The following is a 25,899-nucleotide window of genomic DNA, read 5'->3' on the forward strand; positions in this document are numbered from 1 at the left end:
AACAAAATCCCCATTCTTAAACAGGAATCGTGAATTAGCTTATCACAGAATCATAGACCTATATCGCCGAGGCCTATTGTACCTGCTCTTTGAAAGAGAGTATTCCAATTTGTCTCACTCCCCCACTCTTTCCCCATAGCCCAGCAAATGTGTCCTTTTCATTTATTTATTCAATTCTCTTAAAAAGTTATTATTGAATTTGCTTCCACCATCCCTTCAGGCAGAGTGTTCCAGATGATCAGAACTTACTGCGTAAAACAAAATTATCTCCATTTCCCTTCTGGTTCTTTTGTCAATTATGTTAAATCTGTGCCCTCTGGTCACTGATCCACCTGCCAATGGAAACAGTTTCTCCTTACTGACTCTTTTTTAAAACCCCTCAAAATTTTGTACATGACTATTAAATTTCCTCTTAACCTTCCTGTTTTAAGGAGAACACTTAGCTTTGCTAGTCTCTCACATAACCGATGTCCCTCACCGCTTTTGCAATAGCGTCAGCCATGTGTGGATAAGGGTACAATCCACTGCGTGAAAGATAGTGGTTTGCTGTTGAGCAGGAGAAGTGGCATTGAAGGAGGAATGGGGAAACGATTGGTGGAAGAGCAGCAGCTACTCAAGAAATAGTAACTGGGGCAGCAGGAAACAGCAGTGGAACAGTAACTGGGCAGTGGTTTCCCAAGGTGACAGACGTAGAATGTTTCAGTGAACTTTAGATGGAGTTTGAATCAGAGTGAAAAGAAACAATAGAAAATTTATGGCACAAAAGGAGGTAATGTGGCCTCCGGCACAAAACCTGTAGCCAAAGAGAGTTGGAAAATTATGGTTAGAGCTTCTGCTATTTCTTCCCTTGCTTTTCTTAGCAATCTGGAATATGTTTCATACAGGCCTGATGATTTCTCCACTTTCAAGGACACTAAATCCCTCATTCTTTCCTCCCTCTCTATGTTTCCTCCTTAACTACAATGTCTGCTCCATTCCCCTCTTTCATGAAAACAAATGCAAAGTATTCATTAAGAACCATACCCATGTCTTTCACCTCCACACAAGTTACCTTTGTGAACACTCATTGGCTCTCCAGGACCAGGTCTGATGGTCTGAGCAGCCATTCGTTATGTAGGAGTACTGACAGGATATTTGACCATGAGAGGCATCGCTATCAAGCTCAACAGTGTCATCTTCAATACAATACTGCATTTACATTTACCCACGAGGATTGAGAATTGGTTAGCAGACCAATTCCTACAGAGTAGGAATAAACAGGTCTTCTTCAGACTGGCAAATGGTGACTAGTGGGGTGACGCAGGGATCTGTGCTTGGACCCAGCTATTCACAATATATATATCAATGATTTGGATGAGAGAACCAAATGTAATATTTCCAAGTTTGCTGACGACATGAACTTTGGTGGGAATGTGAGCGGTGAGGAGGGTTTTAAGAGGATTCACGGCAATTTAGACAAGTTGAGTGAGTGGGCAAATACATGGCAGATGCAGTATAATGTGGATAAGTGTGAAGTTATCCACTTCAGTAGGAAAAACAGAATGGTAGAGTATTATTAAAATGGTGATAGATTGGGAAATGCTGATGTACAGAGGGACCTGGGTGTCCTTGTACACCAATCATTAAAAGCAAGCATGCAGTGCAGAAAGCAGGTAAGGCGGCAAATAGTATGTTGGCCTTCATTGCGCGAGGACTTGACTACAGGAGCAAGGATGTCTTACTGCAGTTGTACAGGGCCTTGGTAAGACCACACCTGGAGTATTGAGAGAGCTTTGGTCTCCATGCCTAAGAAAGCATATACTTGCCATAAAGGGAGTGCAGTGAAGGATCACCAGACTGGTTCCTGGGATGGCAGAACTGTCCTACGAGGAGAGACTGGGCCGACTAGGCCTGTATTCACTGGAGTTTAGAAGAAAAGGAAGGGATCCCATTGAAACGTATAAAATTCTGACAGGGCTGGACAGACTGGATGCAGGGAAGCGGTTTCCTCTGGTTATAAAGTCTAGAACACGGAGTCACAGTGCCAGGATACGGGGTAAGCCATTTAGTTTCTTGTTTCAATGACGCACATATGCTGTCGACATTGTAGCTGAGTAACTTTATTGATAACTCATTCTCCTAACAAACACGTATCTGCAGTAAATTCTATCAAGACGGGCTCCAACATGTGCTATCTGACCTTCAATCCCTGGGTCAGGTGACCCCCTATCTAGTAGATTACCATATAATATCTAATAATGGTGTCCAGTACCACTATCATGACATTTCCCTTTCTTTAAAAAAGCAAACTTTTATATAACTCAAGTACACAAAGTCTCTTATATTCTTTCTCACTCTGTCTTATCTTTTACTCATCTCTGTATCTCTGGTTGTTTCACAATTCTTCCACAGGATATTCTGAATGGTGACAGAGGTAATTTTGAAGGACAAGGGGCCTTCTCCAGCTCTGTGTCACTATCGCCCCTTGGATATTTTTCGGGACTCTCGGGCTTTGTCTAGTTATCTGTTGCTTCACTGGTGCATTCTGGTTTTTGATCTTCAGCTACACTTTCTGGTTCAGAGCAGGGTTACGTTTCATTTGTTCTTCTTAAGAATTTCTGGTTTCTCCTGCACTGTTGTCCGTTTGGAGTCTGCACTATATAAGACCTTGGTCCTCTTGTGATTCCTGTGACAACAGCAGGATTCCAGATCCTTTCATGCTTAATCTTCACTGTCTCTCCCATGTTCAGGTCAGGCACCTTAATCAAGTACTGTTTCTGCTGTCTCAGCTTGAGCAGGTCCTGCACACTGTAGCTCACTGGCTGTGGAAATAACAGTTGAGGTGCAGTTGGAAGCTTAGTTCTTCGTCTTTTCCCCATCAGGAGCTGTGCTGAAGATGATCCAATGCTCTCTTAATGGAGCATTCCTGAAATCCAGCAGAGCCAGGTAGGGGTCTCTTCTGTACGCCTTTGCCTTCTTCAACAGGTGTTTTAAGGTCTGCACAGTACATTCCACCATTCCGTTGGATTGTGAATATTTGGGACTTGACGTAGTGTGGCAAAACTCCCAGTCCTGTGCAAATTTGCGAAACTCAGTGCCTGAGAATTGTGGACTGTTATCTGAGATGAGCACTTCAGGTATGCTGTGGCAAGCAAAAATTGATTTTAAATGATTTATTACAGTGATGTACTATCAGTTCTCAGCAGCACAGACTCAAAAAACTTTGAGTAATGATACTACTCACTGTTGTCAAATGTGAACAAGTCCACTCCAATTTTCTGCCAGACTCTCTGGACACTATGTTGTTGAAGTGGTTCTTTTTGTTGCGATTTACTGTACTTTTGGCACACTGCACACGTATTCACTATTTCCTCAATTTGTGCTTCCATTCCAGGCCAATACATTACATCTCAGAGCTCTTCTGCATGTTTCTATGCCGAGGTGACTTTCATGTACGCGCTGTATTTCTTTCCTCAGTGTTGCAGGAATTATGATCTTTTCTCCCTTGAAAAGTATTCCTTCTGCTACACGAAGTTCCTCATGAAAGTTCCAGTACTCTTGTACAGCAGAAGGGGCTCCACTCCGATGTGTGGGCCAGCCAGTTTGCACAATCTGCTGCAATTTTCTCAGGGTAGCGTCGTTTTTGGTTGCTTTCCTGATCTCATTCAGTTTGGTTACAGCCACAGTTAAGTTGTCAGCATGTGAACCTGTGCTTCCGTTTCTTTATCCTCTTCTCTGTGATGAGTAAGTATGCATGTGATAGAGTGTCTGCGATGTACATTTCCTTGCCCATTTTGTATTTAACTCTGACCCGGTACTTCTGAAGACACATTGGTAATCTTTGGGTTCTTGGTGGTGCACAGTTCAGGGGCTTTTTAAGTATAGCTTCCAAAGGCTTATGGTCAGACTCTACCTCCACGCCTTTGACATAGACAAACTGATGGAAACGTTCTAGACCAAACAATTGATAGCATTTCTTTCTCTATTTAGGCATACCACTACTATGTTTCAGTCATTGCCTTTGAAGCGTACACCAGTGATGCCTCATTTTGCAAGAGGACAGCTCCCAGGCCAGTCCTTGAAGTGTCCACTGAGATCTTGACTAGCTGACCGTCCACTGAGATCTTGACTGGCTGACTGGCATCGTAATACTCTAACAATGGTATCTGGGTCAGTGTTCTCTTCAGACTGGTCAAAGCTTCCTGGTGACTTTGTTCCCAGTGCCATTCCACATCATTTTGTGGAAGTTCTCCAAGAGGGGCTGTCAGGCCTCACATGCTTGGAATGAATTTCCCAAGATAGTTACCATTCCCAAAAACCTCTCCAAGTCTTTCTTACATTCTGGGAGGGGTGGCATGTTCATGACTGCTTCGATTTTACTCAGGTCTGGCTTCAGTCCCTCACTTATTAGCATACATCCCAAGTACCTGATTTCATGAAGACCTATTTTGCACTTTACCTTCTTCAACTTAAGGTTCCTATCTCTAGCTCTGGCCAACACCTGCCTCGGTCTGTGGTTGCGTTCTTCTCGTGAGGCTTCCCAGACCAGCACACCATCGATATAGGTTTCCATGCCCTCTAACCCTTCAACAGCTGCTTCTGTGGAACACTTCCGGAGCTGAATTAATACCAAAAGGTAAGCGTAAAAACCTGTATCACATGTATGGTGTGTTGAAGGTACAGAAATAGTAGCTGCGTTCATCCAGCTTGATCTGCCAGAACCTTGAACTCACATCCAAGACTAAATAGTATTTAGCATCAGCTAGCTTACATGTGATCTCTTCTACTGCGAGCAGCTGGTAATGCTCTCTTTGTAGTGCCTGATTTAGGTCTCTGGGATCCAGACAGACTCACAGATTCCCATCTGATTTTTCTACAATTACAATTTTGGATTAACCCACTTTGTCAGTTCTTCAATTTTCTTGATGTGAAGTTTCTCCATTCTGTCCAACTCTGCTTTCAGTCGATCTCAGCATTACTGGTATTTTCCTGGGCGGGTATATTTTGGGTGTCACACTTTCGTCAGTCTTGATGGTGTGTTCTCCTTTTAGGCAACCAGTCCCTGGAACACATCTTTATACTCGCTCAGGATGTCATCAGTGGTGACAGTCGTTATTCTCTTGATTAGCTTCAGATTTCCACAAGCTTTGATTCTAAGAATGGGTCTTACATCAGTTTTCACCACTATGAATGGAAGTGTTTGAGGCTGTTTTTTGTAGTTCACTATAAGTGTGCACTTGCCTTCTACTGCAATTTTTTCACCTGTAGAAGTAGACAGTTTCCCTTTTGTTTCAGCTAGCTGTTTTTCTTTGCTTATCGTACGATACAGGCTGATGAAAATGACATTTGCTTGTGCACCTGTGTCAAGCTTAAAACTCACCATCATGTTGGCAATTTTTAGATCAATCTTCCATTCGTCTTCTTTGGAATTTGTTGTTACTGCACCAACAAAAAGTTCAGTTTCAATTGTGTCAATCATCAATCTGTGTCACTTTCTTCGGTTTACACATCTTAGAGAAGTGATTTAGTTTATCACAGTTCTTACACTGCTTTCCGTAGACTGGACAACTATGTGGTAAATGCTCTATTCCACATCAGCAGCATTTAAATGTTTTAAGAGCAGTTTTGTTCTTCTTATGTTTAGACTGTCTATTTGTTCTTTCCCATGGGTGTTTCTGTTTAACTGCATCTATCTGCTTGACCATGTGCAGTTTATCATCTTCAGTCATCTGTTTAATCTGGCAGTTCATTGTCTCTGCCGCTCTGCAGATATTTATTGCCTTCTCTAGCACGAGGTCAACTTTTCTCAAAAGCCGTTCTCTCGAAGAGTCACTTGCGACTCAGCAAATTATTCTATCTTGGATAATTGATTCTTCAAGCTTTCCAAATTCACATGATTTAGCTAATTTTCTCAGCTCAGTTATGTACTGACTGATGCTGTCACTGCCTTGCGTGCGTGTAAAAAATCAGTATCTTTCATGCATGATGTTTTTCTTAGGGCTACAAGTAGGTTTCGAATTTTTCCATTATTTCTTTTAAGTCATTTTTTCCTCATCTCTCTTTCAAATGCGAATGGATTAAGCTTCTCAGGCTGCTTCCCCTGCCACATGAAGAAAGATGGAAGACTGTCCCCGAGGGTGTTTCTTTTTAAACACTGCCTGTCGCTGTGAAGCACAACACAAATCACTACTGGAACCTCCTCCAGTTTTCGGCGAGACTACCCTCCAAACTGAGCTTTGTCGGTGGTTTTAGAAACTCCATTGTCGTGTTTAGTTTACTTCTGACACCATGTCTTGTTTTTTGTTTCAGTGATGCACACAGGCTGTTGACATTGTAGCTGAGCTAACTTTATTGATAACACATTTTCTTAGCATAAACACATATCTACATTAACTGAATTCTATCGAGACAGGCTCCAATATGTGCTATCTGACGTTCAATCCCCACGTCAGGTGACCCCCTATCTAGTATAGAGCACCGTATAGTATCTAATACTGGAGTCCACTACCACAATCAACTATTATCATGACATTTAGGACTGAGATGAGGAGAAACTTCTTCACTCAGAAGGTGGTGAACCTATGGAATTCTCTACCACAGAAGGCTGTGGAGGCCAAGTCACTGAATATATTTAAGAAGGAAATAGATAGATTTCTGGACTCTTAAAAGCATCAAGGGGTATGGACAGAGAGGAGAATGGCATTGAGATAGAGGATAACCCATGATCATATTGAATGCTGGAGCAGGCATGAAGGGCTGAATGACCTACTCCTGCTCCTATTTTCTGTTATTATGAGTGTTCACAGGTTTTGTTTTTAATCATTGTATCATCCATTTGCACTAATGACATTGGCCTGGAAATCCATGAATAGTTGTTCTGTGGAGACCCCAGAAAAATGGCATAAATGGTTGTTTCAGCCATTTACACCAGTTCTCCACAGATTCTATCTGTCTCTGATTGAAGTTACATGAGGAGACTGGAAAAATTCTCACGGATTTCGATGTCATCATCTGCAATTCAGTGATCCCTACTGGAGATAGGCAGATGGTCAGGCCATAAAGGACAGTATTGAATGTGCAATTACTCCACCAACATTGTCCACCGTGTCATGCCGAGAAGGCATGAAGGAAAAAAAATCTAAAAGAAATGTGTTTCTCTTCCATATTCTCTTGTTTAAATTCTTTTTTTTTAAAAAAAAACGGACAATTGCTGGGTTGATAAAATGGCCACAGCTAGTCACATGCTGGTAGTTCTGAAAAATTCTGAGCAATTCCAATGGACAAAGGCTAACTCATCAACCTCCTGAAAGTTGACACCTCTTTGCATTGCATGAACACTCCAGCCAAGCCAACACAAAGGACTAGTTGATAAGACATCTGCCCCAGCCAGCTCTAGACGAAGGCACAGATATTTATGACTCATCTCCAACGTTGTGCTAATGGTTCCACAGTTACCTGCTCAAAATACAATGGATTTTAACAAGGGGCCTTGTTAGCTAAATGGCTTGACCCGAAACCACCCTGTCACATGATCAAAGCTTGAGCTGTTTGAATTGTTTTAACCATACAGCTTTTGGGTTCTATTGTCAATTGCGGTTTAACCTCAGAAGGAAAAAACAGACTCCAGGCCAGCAGTCTGCCTCTTTTTGTCACCTTCCATCAGTCAAGCAGCAGCAGAACCAGAGCTCTGTCCAGGTTTAAATTGCCTGGCCCCACATAAACTGTTTTCTACTGGAATGTCTGAACTTCTGTACCAGTGCCTACTGGAAGACTAATTCATTGCTATGTGCTTCTCCCATTATGGAAGTCAGCATTACTGGAAAAGTGGATTACCCAGCATCAGCTTCAACCTGCTAACCTCTGAAGGAATACACCATTGCACGTGATTCTGGACTCATGAGACCAATAATTCTCATTTTGTTTGTGGTCTTTGCCCTGTACCTCTTTCTTTCCCTTATCCCTTTTTTATTGTATGAATGTGCCAGGGTTATGTAGTGACACCCACTCCTTGCACTGTGTGTGTAAAATAAACTAACCCTCTGATTCTACCCTATCTCGAGTTTGCTGTGGGGTTATTAATAGAGGATTGGATCACTCCAAAACTGAGGTGTTGGGGAAGTCAAAAGTCCAAAAACACCTGTTTATGGACAGGTGGCAAGGGGAGAAATCAGCACTCTTTAAATTAACCCCCTTCTGTCTGTAACAGCTGACTGCTTCTTGAAAAGGAGGGTGGACACGATTGAGACACAGGGTTGGGGAGAGCTTTGATGCCCTACATGTCTGAGCAGGCTGTTCACACTCACTAACTGGGCTCTGAGTGAAAAGCAATGGTTCAGAGAGGCTGCAAGAGAGCAACTGGTGATCATGGAATTGTTCCAAGTTTCCAAAGAGTTAGGGATTTTTAAAGGTAAAAACTGGCAAAATACCAACTGTCCATAGTACTATTAGTACACAGATCAATTTAGATTATAGTTATAATGCACATTTATAACTACCTATTATTTTATTGAATGAATGTATTTTCTTTGTACCATGTAGAGGATCAATGAGATACAAATTATTTTCCACTTTGGCAATAACCATAACTAGCTCAGAATTACTGGGTCAGCCCATTTCCACTGAATATAAACTGTATCTTGAAGCTTCTCATGCTGTATAGAAAAATTATGGCGCTGCTTCAATGAACCACGAAAATGGTTCATTTTTATGACCATAAAAATATGTAGATTTTGAAAGGAAACTGTGTGTAGGAAATTTGTATCTTACTTCAGCTGCAGTCTTGGGCACAATGTTGGGCCTCTGTGCAACAAAATTGCCAACAGGAGTCTCCACAGGGAGAGGGGGTGGACTTTCAATGTCTTCTGAAGATGCTGGTGAAAGGGACAAGAAAGGACAGTCAGCATATACCCCATGAAAAGTTATCTTTACATCACACACATTTTGCATGCCAGGCTAAAATTTAAAGGATATAGACACATAAATGCTACTGAATTTCAGTTTATCCAAAATATCTAACAATATCCCATTTTCCCACTAAAATTATGTAACTCCCAATTCTTTTGAACGACTGGCATTCCTGATCATTGTTGTGCTACTTGGATTTGTCAAAAGGAGGCAATCCTAAACTTGCTGCACAAAAATTTCTGGAGAGGAAGAGAACATAAAAAGCCTTGAACATGTGAACAAACAAAACAAAGAATGCTTAATTTTACCTCGTTTGTTAGGTATGCGAATTACTGTTGGTTTACGCAGTAAAGGTGGCCGACTTGAAGTACTATCGGTGGGTGCCGTCTGACCTCTAGGTAAAGTCTGAAAAGGATCTGTTAGGACCGAAAATAGAAGTCATAATGGTACACATTTAGTACTGAATACGCCCTTTACCTGTCACCACTTTCTAAATCTCACAGTGCTAATCATGCACTTGTACAACTCGTAGTAAGTTTTTTTGAGCTGGAGATAGACTGGAATAATTCTAGGGCGAATACAGCAGTGGTCTTGTTGAATGATGGTTCATTATAGAAGGAATGAAAGGAAGAAAGAAGAGAAAATACAAGTGAGCAAGAAAGAGAAAAGGGGAAGAAAAAGCGAGAGAAAGAAAAAGAATGAAAGAAAGACAAGGGACAGTAAAAGAAAGAAATAATAGATTTATATCATGTCCCTCACATTCTTGTGATGTCTCAAAGTGTTTTACTATGAATGAATTACTTTTGCAAATGTAGTTAATATTGTAACATAGGAAAATGCAACAGTCAACTTGCAGCAAACAAGGTCCCATAAACAGCAAAAGGAACATCGGAAAAGGTGTAGGCCATCTAGCCCCTAAAGCCTGGTCCATCCTTCAAAATGAGATCATGATTGATCTGAGACCTACCTCCATATGCTCGCCTTTGCCACTTATACCTTAATTCTTTTGGTTAATAAAAACAAATTGATCTTAAATTTGAAATTAATGACAGACCTCATATCGAGTGCTTTGTGAGGAAGAATGTTCCAAAATACTCCCACACTTTGCATGTAGGAATGTTTCCTAACTTCACTCCTGAACAGCCTAGCTCTAAGCTTTAGACTATGCCCCCTTGCCCTAGACTTGCCAACCAGCAGTAATAGTTTCTTTGTATCGACCCTATCTATTCCCCTTAATATCCCAAAAACTTTGATCAAATCACCAATTAATCTTCTAATTCTAGGGAACATAACCCTAGTTTATAATTTGCTCCTCAATTTAATCCTTAGAGTCCAAGTTTCATTTTGATAAATCTACGCTGCTTCCCTCCAAGGACTGAAAAGTGTTATGAATAAACAGGATCAAAACAGCATTCGAGTTACAAAACTACTGATTTAGTCCCTGTCTAATCAACACAAGTACTAAATACATCATTTTCTGCTTCAGATGTCGGATTCTCTCATTTGGTTGCACTCTCTCCTTTGAATCAAAAGATTGCGCTTCCAGTTCCCCCACATGTAATCTCAGCTGACGCTGAGGAATGCTGCACTATTGGAAGTGCAGTTAAACTGAGGCCCAGGGCTGGATTTCCCCATCCCAGGAAGACCCAGCTGCGTTCCAACTTGTAAGAAGGGTACTGCAATAATCATGGGTGATTTGGATGATTCAAATTTGCCTAGAAGGTGAGTTCATACAGAATATGCGAGACAGTTTCTTAGAACAATGTGTCTTGGAACCAACTGCAGAACAAGCTACTTTAGACCCAGTAATGTGTAATGAGACAGGATTAATTAATAATCTCATAGTAAATGATACTTCAGGTAGAAGTGATCATAATATGATAGAATTTCAATTTGAAGGTGAGAAGTGTGGGTCCATAACTAGTGTCTTAAACTTAAATAAAGACAATTACAAGGGTATAAAGACAGAGTTAAAGTGGAATGGGCAAATAGGTTAAAAGGTAAGATGGTAGAGAAGCAATAGCAGACATTAAGGAGATATTTCATAACTATCAACCAAGATACATTCCATTGAGAATGAAAGACTCCAGGAGAAGGATGCACCGTCCATGGCTAACTAAGGAAGTTAAGGGTATCAAATTGAAAGAAAAGGTGTACAATGCTGCAAAAATTAGTGGCAGCCAGAAGATTGGGGAGGTTTTAGAAACCAAGAAAGGATGATGAAAACAAAAAAAAAGAGGGAGAAATTGGAGTACCAGAGAAAACTAGCAAGAAATGTGAAAACAGGCAGAAGAAGTTTCTACAAGTATATAAAAACAAAAAGAATAACCAACGTGAGTTTTGGTCTCCTGGAGTTTAGACTGGGGAATTAACAATGGGAAACAAAGAAATGGCAGAGACTTGGAACAAGTATTTTGCATTTGTCTTTACAATATAAGACACAAAAGGCATTCCCAGAATATCAGAAAAGCAGGGGGCAAAAGAGGAGGAACTTCAAACAACCACAATAACTAGAGTAAAAGTACTAGGAAAACTAACGGGACTAAAGGCTGAGAGGTCCACTGAACCTGATGGCCTGCATCCTAGGGTCTTAAAAGAAGCAGTTGCAGAGATAGTGGATGCATTCGTTGTGACCTTCCAAAATTGCTTAGGTCTTGGAAAGATCCCAGTAGATTAGAAACCTGGAAAATTCTCAAATGTAAAACCACTATACAAGGAGGGAGACAGAAAAAAGAAACTATAGGCTAGTTAGCTTAACATTTGTCATTGGGAATTGCACAGGACACTTAGAAATTCATAATACAATCAAGCAGATTTAATATGGTTTTGTAAAAAGGAAGCGACGCCCTGACTTTAGCCCACCCCAACTCTGCGGAGTGAAAATATGGTGGGTGGGCAGAGCCATTCAGCAGGCCAGATTGTGACATCAGGAAATGGCCCCATCCCGATTCCTGCCTCAAAGGGTAAACTCTGGCACCTGGCTGCCAGATCAAGTTGGTGTAAAAAATGCGATTTTAAGAAGAGTAGTGGGTTGTTCTCCCAATGCCAAGGTTGATCTTCCTCCTCAATCAACACCAAAGGAAGATGAACTGAACATTCATCCATTTACTATTTGAGACACCTTTCTGCTCACAAATTCACTAACGTATTTTTCTACAAAGCAACAATGACTACAATTCAAAAGTAATCCAGCGGTTGTAAAGTGCTTTGTGATATCCTGGGTTTGTAAAGGGTACTTTAAGCTTTCTTTCCTTAACCAGACAGCAGATTTATCCTCCAAAAAGTGGAATTAAAGAGAGGGACTGGCCATTATGGACTCAGGGGTGGTGCCAGAGGACTGGAGAATTGTAAATGTTACACCCTTGTTCAAAAAAGGGTACAAAGATAAGCCCAGGAACTACAGGCCAGTCAGTTTAACCTCAGTGGTGGGGTAGCTTCTAGAAACGATAATGACTATTAATTTTGTCCAGAGTTTTGACAAATGTGGGTTAATTAAGGAAAGCCAGCATGGATTTTTTTTTTAAAGGGCAAATCATGTTTAACTAACTTGCCTTAGCTTTTTGATGAGGGCAATGCGGTTGATGTTGCGTACACGGACTTCTAGAAGGCATTTGATAAAGTGCAGCACAACAGACTTGTGAACAAAGTTATAGCTCATGGAATTAAGGACAATAAAAACATGGATACAAAATTGGTAGAATGACAAGAAACAGAGATTGGTGGTTAATTGATGTTTTTTTCTCACTGGAGGAAGGTTTGTGGTGGACTTCCCCAGGGGTCAGTGTTGGGACCCATGCTCTGATAGATATTAATGATTTAGATCTTGGTGTACAGGGCAAAATTTGCGGATGATAGAAAATCTGGAAGCATTGTGAACTACGGGGATAGTGTAGAACTTCAAAAGGACAAAGGCAGGTTCGTGGAATGGGCAAACAAGTGCAGATGCAATTTAATGCAGAGAAGTGTGTAGGGATTCATTTTGGTAGGAAGAACGTGAAGAGACAATATAAAGCAAAGGGTACAATTCTAAATGGGGTGCAGGTGCCGGTGCAGAGGGATCTGGGTGTATAATTGTATAAATTATTGAAGGTGGCAGGACAGGTTGAGAAAGTGGTTAATAAAGCATGCACCATCCTAAGCCTTATTAACTGGGGCACAGAGCATAAAAGCAAGGAAGTTAAACCTATAGAAGACTGGATTGGCCTCAACTATAGTATTGCATCCAGTTCTGGATGCCACACTTTAGGAAGATGTGAAGGCATTAGAGGGAGTGCAGAAAAGATTCATAAGAATGGTCCCAGGGATGAGGAATTTCAGTTATATAGACAGACTGGAGAAATTGGGACTGTTTTCCTTGGAGAGTAGAAGGTCGAGAGAAGATTTGATAGAGGTATTCAAAATCATTGGAGGCCTGGACAAAGTAGGTAGGGAGAAACTGTTCCCCCGGTGGAAGAATCGAGAACAAGGGGTCACATATTTCAGCTAATTGGCAAAAGAAGCAATGGTGACATGAGGAAAATCTTTTTAATGCAGCGAGTGATTGGGATCAGGAATGTATTGCCTGACAGTGTGGTGGAGGCAAGTTCAGTCGAGAAAGTCCAGAGGGAAATGGATTGTTATCTGAAAAGGAAGAATGTGCAGGGCTACAGGAGTGGCACACGGTGAATTGCTCGGTCGGAGAACCGGTGCAGGCATGATGGGTGGAATGGCGTCCTTCTGCGCTGTTACAATTTTTCGACTCTGCGAATTAGAAATCTCATCAATTGGTATGATGGAGAAATAAACAGCCTTAATGAACAGACTTCTCTTTGCAATTGAACATGTGCAGTTCACAGGATCAGATTTTACAAATATTTAATGCCTTGAGGGTAGTACAGAAACTCTGGGTCTTCTCACTGCCAACAGAACAAAATCTCCAGGATATAAAATTTGACCTCATTGATTAAACTAAGGTCCCTTCATAGCTCCACTATTTGTGTCCAAATGTCCCCATTTCATCAAAGATCCCTCCCATCATGGAGTGAAGGTGGTAACTGGAGACAATTAGAGAAAGAGACCAGATGATTTCTTTAGAGGAAGGATCATCTGTACAGAATAGGTGCAAAAAGAAAGATTCAATACCATTCCCTATTACATTTTGGAATTATAATCATTAAGTCTCAGGTATTGGCTCTCCCAGGGGTCTTGAAGGTACAGGCGTTATCCACCAGAGTAGAATGAAACAGACCAAAAAGTCCCAGATTTGTTTCTCAGCCTGTGCTGACTTAACTGATCTCAGGTGACCCAACAATTTGAGTGCTGTAGCATCCTAAGCAAGGCTAGGGGGAAAAAAGGAAAATCAGCTATCCAGCTAAAAAGTGCTTGTGTGTGAACAGAAGTGGAGGACAGCGTGATAGCCCACAGTCATATATCCTGTAAATAATTAGGCAATCAGCAAAGCTTCCCTTTAAAGTAACTTAATAAACTGTTCAGTGGTTTAGCAGATTAAGATATGATTAGTTGAGGTATGTAATCCAGAAAGCTGGTCTGTATTGCGTTAGTTGGGGAAGCATTATGGATGCTACAATTGATCTTTAGAGCTCTTAGTGAGAGGGTGGGAGTTGAGGCAAAAAAAAAAAATTTGGCTGGGGTTCTTGATCCTAACTGCTACTGAACAAACCTTGTCAGACATGTACAAATGTTGATGTTGGGTGAGGAGAGGACTGGCCTTCACTGTAATGCCCTCCATGGTCAAATATCTTTCTAGTGCCCATTGGCTGGTCTCACATGATGATTTGCATAAGATACCAGAAGGCTGCTGGAACCTAAGCCATTTTAGAAGAGATGGGCAGAAAATTTAGAATAAAATAATTCTTAGGGTTCAAATACTACCTTTTCTTTGTGTCACCAGGAAGTACACATAATGAAGTTTAAAAAAAAAACTAACATTTCATTACCTACTGTCACTAGGGAGGTCACATTATCTCCTGTTGGAATAGCAGGTACAACATCATCATCATCAAAACTTATCAGATCTTGCAAGTTTGAGATCTTATCTGGAGAAGCTGCATATTTGTTGCTTGAAGATTCTTCAACCTGCATCATGGAGGTCTTTGTTATGGGTAATACTGAAGGTCTAGAAGCAGGAGGTTTAAGTGCTGTAGAAGATGGATCACGATTTTCAGAAATGGTCCTTTTTGCCACAGTAGGCCTTGGTGCTGGAACAGGAACTTGATTCCTCCTATCAGTAGGGCTTTCTCTCGGAGTGACAGTAGCTGAAAGTGCTTTCTCTCCAGCATCTAAAGTACTGTTACTTCCATTGCTCTGTTTTGACTCTGCGGAGATACTGGGTTTTGGTTTCTTGGGTGGCTCTGGCTTGGGTCTAGCAGCTGCAGGCATTTTTTGTGGTTTTGGAAGGGGGATTGGCCCCTGCCTCTCTGCTGCTACAGGTTTTGTTTCAGCCACCTTATCAGATCCTCCTGAATTCTTGTCAGCCACAGAAGGTTTGGGTGCTACAGTTGGTTTCCCGTGTACTACTGCAGGCTTTGGCCCGAAAGATCTTGGAGCAACTTCTGGTCTTTTTGATGGCCGTGTGTTACCAGCAGAATTTTCAGAATCGGTTTGTGTTTCAAATGCCTTTATCCTGGCAAGGAAGCTGTGTCCACTGTTATCTCCCATTGTTTCCTGGTTGGCAAAATTATCTTCCGTCAATGGATTTTGGCACAATGTTAGCCCACGTAAAACACCACTTTCTTCACCTTCTCCCTCAGAAGTCTCACTTTGCAGTTCTTCAAAAAGTATCTTGAAGTTACCTAAGGACCTGGGCCTTGGTAAGGGTCGCTCCACAACATTAGTGTTTGTTTGGACACTTTGTTCCCTACTGGAATTACTTTCTATTGAAATCAAAGGTTCTTCACTTTCCACAGGTCTAATAGGAATGAGGCACACAGCTGGTCTGGAAGGTTTCACTGGTCTCTGAACTAGAACAAAACAGGCACAGGATAAGTTGAAAACATGCTATGTAAGGAATAGACAAACATATAAATCATTTAAAGAAAGTCACTTTTTGGATTTGGATGTCATTGGCAAGGCTGGCATCTATTGCCCATTCTTAGTAGCCCTTCAGGTAGTGGACCACCTCCTTATACAGCTGCAGCCTGTGCCTTAAAGTTACTCCCACAATTCCATTAGTTAGGGAGTTCCAGGATATTGAAGGAACAATGATATATGGCCAAGTAGGTTGGTGTGCTGCTTGGAGAGGACCTCTGAGGTGATGGTGTTCCCATGCACCTGCTGTCCTGGTCCTTCTCGTTGGTGGAGATCGCAGGAGGATGCTGCCAAAAAATCTTGGATAGTTGCTACAGATAGTGCATACTGCAGCCAAGTTATGCCAAAATGACTAATGGGTGAGAAATTAAAAATCATAAAAGCATATTAAAGACATCAAAAGAAAGTGGATTACAATTTGATTGACATGTATTATGATCTTGGCACCCAATAATGATGCTCAAGTGGTTTGCTTAGATTCTCAACTCTGATCCTCTGCCAAGCATGAATAATTTACAACGGTCTTCATTTAGCAGTAAGTAAATGGTGAGGCTATCAATGCTCATTGTTGTTATAAGAACATAAGAACTAGGAGCAGGAGTGGGCAATTCAGCCCCTCGAGCCTGCCCCGCCATTCATTACGATCATGGCTGATCTCATTTTGGCCTCAACTCCAATTTCCCACCCTCTCCCCATAACCTTTCAACCCATTACTAATTAAAAATCTGTCTATCTCCTCCTTAAATTTATTCAGCGTCCCGGCATCCACTGCACTCTGAGGTAGTGAATTCCACAGATTCACGACCCTTTGAGAAAAGTAATTCCTCCTCATCTCTGATTTAAATCTACCACCGCTTATCCTAAAACTATGGCCTCTCGTTCTAGAATGCCCCAGAAGGGGAAACATCCGCTCCACGTCTACTTTGTCTATCCCCTTTAGCATCTTATATACCTCAATTAGATCTCCTCTCATCTTTCTAAACTCTAGCGAGTATAGGCCTAAACTTGTTATGGAGTAGATTGGGCAGCAACTTCTGGCACCCGCACAGTTAAACGTGGAAATCCGGAAGTTGCTGTCTGATGCCCTGTCCTTCCATAAGCTTGTCTACATTAGTATCCTCGCTGATAGATTCAGCATTAAAACACACAAAGAGTATAAAGTTGCAATACTTACTCACAAGTTACTCATTACAAACCAGAAAAAGGTTAGGGTTGGTGCATTCAGGAGTAACCAAATTTTTAAGATCATGATGGGTCTTAATTACTGCCAAACAATCTCCCTGACTCTGAAAACCAGGTTGGCCCAAGAGCAAGTCTCATTCTTTCAAAATTTAAACATTGTTGAAGATTACAAAAAAAAAATTAAAAATTAATAAAATTTTTTAAAAATTTCTTTGTCTCATGTATTTTTCTCTTTTTTAAATCCCATCTTTCTTTCCCTCTTATATCACTTTCTGTACATGATTTTACATTTGATGAAATATTTTAATTTATCCCTCCTGGTTTAGACTTACATTGAACAATCCCCAGAAATAGGTGCAAGGATCATGATTGCGCAGGGTTGTAACTTTGTGCTGCCTGCTCATTTCTATGATTGCTGAATGCAGCCAATACGTCCTGTGTTCTTCATTGGCTACACACATTAGTGGTGACCAAATATTTTAGTGTCTAGCACTACTTAAAGTTAGACTGCACCTCCTAAAGGGTAGTGCATTGTGGCTGTTCATGGCATTGAGATCATTCTAAGTATTATGCTGCAGAAGACTCAATAGTGGATGACCATCAGAGAGAGTGTGCACCAAGGATTTCAGATGTTACACTAGAGGTCTTGATGGAAAAGGTAAAAATGAGAGATGGCCTGTATCCTTAAGGATCCAAATGCCCTCTAGGCAGTGGCAAGAGATAATGGCAGAGTTCAGTGCCAGGAATTTTGCCCCAAGGAACTGGATGCAGAGCTGGAAGAAGTAGTTTAATGACTTCACATGAGTTGTCATGGTCAGTGAACACATCTTCAAATGCCCTTGCCTATCAAAGCTTCATCCACAGATCAATTCACTACATCCCCATTATTCACCTACCTACAATCACTATCAGTGAAGACTCATAAGAAATAGGGGGGGTAGGCTATTCACCCCATCCATACCTGTTTATTACTCCCAATCCCACGTGTTCTAATTTTATTTACTATCCTGTGTGGGACCTTATCGAAAACCTGAAAATCCAAATACACCATCATCCATTGGTTCTCCTTTATCTATGATATGAGTAACATCCTCAAAAAACTTAACTGGTTTGCCAAACATGATTTCCCTTTCACAGATCCATGCTGCCTTTGCCCAATCATATCATTTTTTTCAATTGTCTAGTTATCACATTCTTCATAATAGATTCTAACATTTTCCCTGCTACTGCTGTCAAATTAACAGGTCTGTAGTTCTCAAGTTTTCTCTCTCTCCCTTATTAAATAGTGGGGTTAAATTTACTACTTTCCAGTCTGCAGGAACCTTTCCAGAACCTATAAAATTTTGAAAGATAACCACCAATGCATCCACTCTCCCTATAGCCACCTCCAACAACCTAGGATGCAGTTCATCTGGTCCAGGGGATTTATCAACCTTCAATCTAATTAATGTTTAGACTACTACCTCTTTTTAATATTAATTTATTTTAAAGCATAGTCTGAAGTACAGTATCATGGGTGAAGAGATGCAGGATTGATCTCTCATTCAACTGAATTCCTAAACTCATTTGGGTTGCTATACGGAGACACCAAAAGGATATCTAAGGATGAGGTAAAAAAAGATGAGAGAGAGAGAGAGAGTTCCCAGTGGTCACATGTGTCCTAGTGGTTAGCTAGGGGTGGCACTGGAGATGATCTGGTAATAGGCCATTTGCCCTCTTGGCTATTGAAACATGGCACTGGATGAAGAATCAAAGGAAAAAACCCAGGCTTTAAAAAATCCAAAATGACTCACAACCTGAAGTAAAAAAAATGCTCGCTTTCAATGAATTTTAAAAATACAACTCAGTGTAGTACTGAGTACAGATCGAGGATTGCGCTTTCAATGCTCCCTATGGCCAAGGCAATATATCTTAGACAGTGGATTTGCTGCACTTGACCTGTGTGTTCTTGGCTTGGATTCAGAATTGGTTCAAATTCCAGTTCTGGTAGCCATTGACGCCCTCGTTGTAAGTGCATGTAAGCACATGTCCAGTGAAAATATGATTGAACACAGTTATTATTAGCTCCCAGTGTTAACACTGACAGCCCAGGAACATGCTAATGGGGAAAGTCATAGACCTCTGATCCAATTCAGTTGCATTCAGAATGATCTGGGTGCTCAAAACCTAAATAGGTAGCTGTAATCAAAAATCCAAGGATCTGAAAAAGGGACCAAACATCCCTAGCCATATTGACAAGTTGAAGTTTAACTCTAATGTGCTACATTGTGTTGCTAAATTTGCTACTACTATGTCATTAATTATAGATACTGATTTTGCTAATATTAAGTCATTAATTAAAGGTACTGACTTGCCTATGCTATTATAAATAAGGTGCTTCCCTACCTGTCACAGGAGTGTTTCCTCTCAAACTTGTAAAATCAGCATCAGCACTCCTTGTCTCTATATTCTCAGTGTCCTGGTCAAATTCAGTCTGTGTTGATGTAGTAGTTGTTGAACGCCTTGAGGGAGGTTGTATGGGCACAGGCTGCTGATTGATTTCTCTGATCACCTGCTCATAGGATGGTGGAGGCTGCAACCAAAGTTCAGAAGAAGAACATCCCATCAACATAATCTCTGCAAAAGTAATTCTCAAATAAAATCAACCTCTTTTACAAAAGAATTTCTTACTTCTGCTGCAACAGGTTCGTCAATTCTCCAGAGAGTCCGAGGATATGAAAGTCCTAGTCCAGCAGACGTTGCACAGTTTCCTGGTGAACCAGGATACCAAGGGCTTGGTCCTATGGGCTCTGCAGCAATGACTGTAATGTCTGGGCGCCTGAGGGAAGACGGAAACATTCTTTCAGTGACCTAGAAATGTAGCACTGAAGGTACATACCTCTCGATACACAAACTGAAGTCATATTTAGTGGAATTTAAAGTTGAATAGGTGTTTACAAAAATTGAAATAGTTGGACAAATCAATGTGCCAATCTTAAAATTCACAGTTATGTTGTCTGAGCTCAATTAATTGATCTCACCCAGGAAGGCATCAGTCATAATAATTAGTATCTGTTCCCCGAGACTGAAGGAAAAAAAACAACTTAAATTCCCACTCCTAATCCAGCGAACTCTGCTGTAAAGTGGAAGTCTGGTCAATAGACAAGGACAGAACTGCCGGTAGTTTGGTTAATAGCACTTTTGGTCAAGTGACTATCGCATTTTATATGTTGAATAAATTCTGTATCCTACACACTTGAGCTAAAACTTATATGCTGTTATTGGCCACATATATTCTATTCAAATATAAGATATATAAAAAAATTATCAAGTTACTTTTCAATATTGATTAGATGTCAGAATGATCAAGGCTGGAAAAACAAGCATCCAATTAAGATCTGACCATCACTGAACAAAGGAAACAGACAAACTAATTCAGTACTTTGCTCAACAGTGAAGTGCATACTGCATTCAGTTCATTACAGAGAGATGCACCACAGTCTTTAAAACAAAACTGAGACACTTTGGGCCATGCTTTCAAACAGTAAAGGACGTTTGGTAGGAAGTAGGTTTGATCCTACCTGAATACCCAATATTAGCCACAATGCTATGGAGAAGCACTTGACTTCTGCTCATGGAATAGAAAACTGGAAGGAATCCTACCCTTTCCATTACTCTTAGTTCGCAGTAATGTTGCCAGAGTATGGGTACACATTCAACCGCCTGTCCTCTGAGCCACAGTAAGTGTGTGAGGGAGATTAGAGGGGTAGAAGATGAAAGAAAATAAGGGGCAATCTCAATTTTAAACAGTCAAAAATGAGCTTCATACCTTCTTTCTCTCCGCGGTTCACTCTGCGATGATGTGCGAATTGATGCTAAATAACAGAATCAGGAGAAAACAAATAATCTGAACAAAACTGATAAAGTACCAATTTGCTGCTACAGCAGGGAACTGTTAATGGGAACATTCATTCAATCAACAGTATCTATTGAACAGGAACAAATGGACCCAGTGATTTTTTTTTTGGCAGGACACTGATGTACTTACAAATTAGCATCTTGGGCATTGATTTTCATCAGATTTCCAGAGTTACTGTGGCTCGCATGCAATTCCGATCAGTGGGTCAGTGAAAATGAATTAGCCCTCACTACTAGAATTGCTCACTGATACTTACTGCATCTTTACAACACTTGCTCACCACTGTTTTCTCAAATTCAAACAATTTAAGAAGGGCTCAATCTATTTAACCCATTGAGGATTGCAGTAATATTAGTGCACTAAAATACCAACAGTGCAAATTGTGACTGGACGCTGCTATGATTATCATACTACTCTTATCTCTGCATTAAAATTTAACGATACTCATTTGGAGTGAAAGTGTCTTCTATTTGTTGACTGTAAGGGTCCATTATGAATTAGGTAGGGGTAATATCAGCCAGTACTCAAGGGTACAAAACTGGAACAAAATCCCAACATTTGGAGGCCACGTTCAAAGGCTAGGAAGGTGGCAGGTGAAAATGGAAACATCACCTTGGTGCAGTTTGAGGTACCTTAAGGTTCAAATTAAACTACACTGTTAAAGCAGAGGGATCTGACTTAGTAATGCTAGATATGGATATTAGATGAAGAAATTGAAAAAATAAATTTCATTCCTCAACATGGATATTCCTCACCTTTAATTAGTAAATAACACTTCACTATTTCAACATTTACACTCAGGAAGACTGTGAGGGGATTTTAACTGAGGTACTCGAGATCCAAAAGTGCATCAGTAAGTTGAACTCTGAAACATTGTTCATAATGGCACAGAGAACAATAATCCATGGATATGGAATGAGACTCAAAGTTGAATGGATTGAGCAGACATCATCGCTTCAGAGTGTGGACGGTGAATGTTGGGAATGAACTGTTGAGGCAATTAACATCAGTAACTTTAGAGAGAATTGAGCAGGCATTTACTGAAAAAAAAATCTACTGAGTTATATTGGTAGTGAACTCCACATTCTATTTTTGAATTCTGGAACTGACCAGATGGACCAAAATGGTTTTTTCCAGTCCCATACATTCTTATGCCTTACAATATTCACCCTCAGAAAATTACAAAAATAACTTTGAAGAAGGAACGTATAAAACAAGGATATGAAACACTGTTCACTGCTCAAAGGGTCAAACTGTGGATGATATCCTAATTATTTAAACATAACAAAACTCCATGTTGGTGTTAGGAACATGGGAGTTTCCAATGCTGGATGTCAGTATTCCATCTCAGTCTATAATGGAATATCTGTATGGAAGCCTCTCCTGTTTTTGAAACTCTCTCAAACAGTGCCTGAGAATTTGCCCTTTTAAGTCTAAAAGTGAAAGGGCAGAGTTTGTCCTCTGCTACATCAGAGATTGTTGAATCAATTCGGCTGTTGAAAGCCTCTGAACACTTGGCATCACATTAAAGTGTTTTGCAAACTGTTTTGAACTGCCAATAACCACCAGTTTAATGAGATCTCTGACCTCACCATAGACCCCTCCAGTTGCACCCTGTTGTCATGCAACCTATAATATACTAAAAAGGTGCTGCTTACTTACTTCTCTTGATAGCTGCCCTTATGGTAGATAATGGTCCGTGGCTGTTTAAATAAAACACAAACGTTCAGTCATTTGGAAACACATCTGCATCGCATTGTTACTCTTACGTAAGTTACTTCTATAAAATTGAACATTCCATTTTCTATTTCAATTTAAGGTAATAAAAAACAATATACAGCTGCACATTTATTAATGAATGAAAGACAGAGTAAAAGAAAATGTGTTAATGCAGAATTTTACTGGCCCAGTGGTGACTGATCTAATTTACTAAAGTTCTGTGACATGCAACAGTTGGATAGGGCCTCATTAGTGCAACACTCCCTTTTGTTGGTCCCCACCCAAGTAGAATTTTTTCTGTGCCTCCTACTCTTGTAATAATTATGCGGCATGGGGGAAAAATAAAATGAAGAGGAGGTGAATTAATCACTTAAAAGAAACTGTGGTTTATTTAAACATGGTTTATTATTGAGCCATTGGGCATACAATACTATGTAGTGTGGGACACTACAACTTAGAAGGGTCCAAGTTTGACTCTCCTGGTTTGTGCTAACTGGTCATGGCCAAATGGGGTGGATCACTAAAATTTGCTTCACTGTTCCCTGAGCTATTTAGTGATCCCTGATGGAAAAATCAGCATGTTGATATTGGAATGCATTTGCCCTATTGAGTCATTAAGACATTTGCAGCATCACCCAACCTATGCGCCTTTTCCAGAGCAGGAGCTCACCACAAAAACTCAAGGACTCCCACTGCACGACACAATGGGGTAAAATTTCCCCCAAGGTTTCCTGATCACCCTTTGTAATTTTGGTGAAAATGCCAGGCAAGTGGTTTTTACCAATCCTTTGCCAAAGTTACGGCAGGAGATTGGAGGAATCCCCCCGAAATACCAGGCAAGTGTGTCATAATGCCAATACAATGTACTTGCTTACTATTCTGTGCACGAATACGTGATAAAATGGAACATTTAATCTGGTGTAATATTTCACTTTGCTTCAGTATATGCCCTTAAAAAGGGTTAATGGTTTTAATAATGCACAGTAACCAATAACAATAAAAAGGAAAACAAGGAGCGTTTAAGGACAAACCAGTTTATTTTAAAAAACACCAATGCTTCACAGGTGGTTTGGATAGATTCTGCTGCTCAACTGAGAATTAATACTGTCCCACATTAACCTATAACACTTTGATACTTTTCCAAGTGAAAAGTTGTAGAAATTCTGCAATAGCCCAGAATATTGTGTCTGAATGGAAGGCCACTTTCACACGTGGACATTTACAGCTTGTTTTTGGTTAGTATACCAAGATTGCCTTATCCAGGGCAGTGTTATTGCTGTCCTGATTCCAAATTACTGATCAGAATGTCATCATTCCATATACTTTTCTAATTGCCTTCCCAACTTGCTTACTCTCCCTGCCAAAGAACAAATCCCATTTGAATAACCAATCTAAATAGCCCGGTTTTCCATCAGTACACTCCTCTTGGCACACGATTAGTTCTGAATTCTGGAACAGAATGACACTCATGAAATAGCAAAACAGCTGCAGAAGGATACAAATGCTGGCAGTAACTCAGGACAGGGAAAATGCTGTTCTGCTAGTCAGGGGTTCCAACAAACTATGAGGGCAGCACTCTCTTGTGACAAACATGTGGAATTTCCCCACAGTTTGCTGTGACTTATTAAACACAGGTATGAGTCCTGAGGCAGTAGCATCATAGAAGGAGAATGCCCTTCCCTGAATGTCACTTATCAATGGCAGACTTTGAGGCACTCAAGCAAAGGAGGTTTGGAACTCTCTCTCACACACTCAAGTTTACTACTTAAAAACAAAAAGCTAAAAGCTACTGCGGATGCTGGAAATCCAAAACAAAAACAGAATTACCTGGAAAAACTGAGCAGGTCTGGCAGCATCGGTGGAGAAGAAATCAGTTGACGTTTCGAGTCCTCACGACCCTTCGGCAGAACTGAGTGAGGACTCATACTCAGTTCTGCCGAAGGGTCGTGAGGACTCGAAACGTCAACTGATTTCTTCTCCACCGATGCTGCCAGACCTGCTGAGTTTTTCCAGGTAATTCTGTTTTTGTTTTCAAGTTTACTACTTGATATGCTGTACTTTTATATCATATAAAACACTAAAAGGAAGGAAACTACTCATGGGTGCAATTTAAGATTACAACATGTACTCCTATGGTTTATGACATTACCTGTTTAAGTGTTAGGTATTCAGACCATACACATGGCATGAAGTACAATTGTTCATCCCACTTTCTGCACAATTTTCACTATCTTAGCATAAACCTGGTGTTGCTGCAGAACAAGACACACTTTCACCATATCTCAAAACACATTTCACCCAAGTATCAGCCTAGCTATCTTCATCTCATCACTCTACTTCTCAATTTTATCTACTTGTTGCTTTCTACAGTATTCCAACTAGTTAGCTGACCTTTGTTTTGGTTGTCCAGCTGGGCAGTTGACCACTTGCTCTCCTTACCATTCTCCTTCTTAGTTTGACCTCTTCCCTCTCCGAGCCTGGCATACTGTCTCCAGCTCTGATCTTCACAAGCGCTCTCAACTGTCAATGATGGCAGCACTCTTCCAAAATATATAAACCTCCCATTTGCAGCAGAGTAGACTTAAATTCTCCACATCCCACTGAACTTTTGTTTCTCATTCTTGCCAAGCTCCAAACACACATCCTCCTTCAATGCTCTTGCTCCTTCCTCTATCCTGCCTATTAGACCCATCCCACAATCTCCAGTTCTAATTAATTCTCAGAGCACTGGAATTTCTTACTTCCTTTAGTCTTTCCTTCTTCTTAATTTTTTTCAGGCTTTTAAAACCCAAGCGTAGTGCCACATAATCATCACTACTTCCTAATTCACCTCATCTGTTTTTTTATTTTCTTCAACCTTGGTGGTGTTCCACACTCTGGATTTTGGCCCTTCACCTAGATATCCAAGCCCAAGTAACCACTAGTGAACAATTAAGAAATTATTCCTTCACCTCATGTGATTTAGTCCAGATTAGCTACCTATTGCATTCAGCTAGTACAAGCAGAGGATCCAAATCAAAACCATTTTAGGCACCGTACAGTAATACACCGTCCAAATTGTATTGTGTAATGGTGACCCAGCATTAATGATTTAGAAGATAAGACAAAGAGTGAGATACATGGTAACAGGGCAGGTGAGACAGATGACGGAATAACCAATACAATGTTATGTTTATGTTAAGTCAGGGTTC

At 40.6% G+C, this 25,899-nt stretch overlaps 1 protein-coding gene across 2 annotated transcripts in view; it reads right to left on the bottom strand.

Moving 5' to 3' along the window:
- sh3d19 (SH3 domain containing 19) overlaps positions 1–25,899 on the bottom strand; it is a 205,649-nt gene that overhangs the window by 78,291 nt on the left and 101,459 nt on the right. For both annotated transcript variants that reach the window (XM_078541262.1, XM_078541261.1), the window contains exons 3-9: positions 22,652–22,692; positions 20,900–20,945; positions 19,762–19,909; positions 19,477–19,663; positions 14,820–15,842; positions 9,192–9,299; positions 8,746–8,849 (exon numbers count right to left, since the gene is read on the bottom strand). In XM_078541262.1, coding sequence (XP_078397388.1) covers positions 8,746–8,849; positions 9,192–9,299; positions 14,820–15,842; positions 19,477–19,663; positions 19,762–19,909; positions 20,900–20,945; positions 22,652–22,692 — 1,657 coding nt within the window. The remainder of the gene's footprint in view (positions 1–8,745; positions 8,850–9,191; positions 9,300–14,819; positions 15,843–19,476; positions 19,664–19,761; positions 19,910–20,899; positions 20,946–22,651; positions 22,693–25,899) is intronic.

The sequence above is a fragment of the Cetorhinus maximus genome, chromosome 1 (genome assembly GCF_964194155.1).
Source record: "Cetorhinus maximus chromosome 1, sCetMax3.hap1.1, whole genome shotgun sequence".
NCBI lineage: Eukaryota > Metazoa > Chordata > Chondrichthyes > Lamniformes > Cetorhinidae > Cetorhinus > Cetorhinus maximus.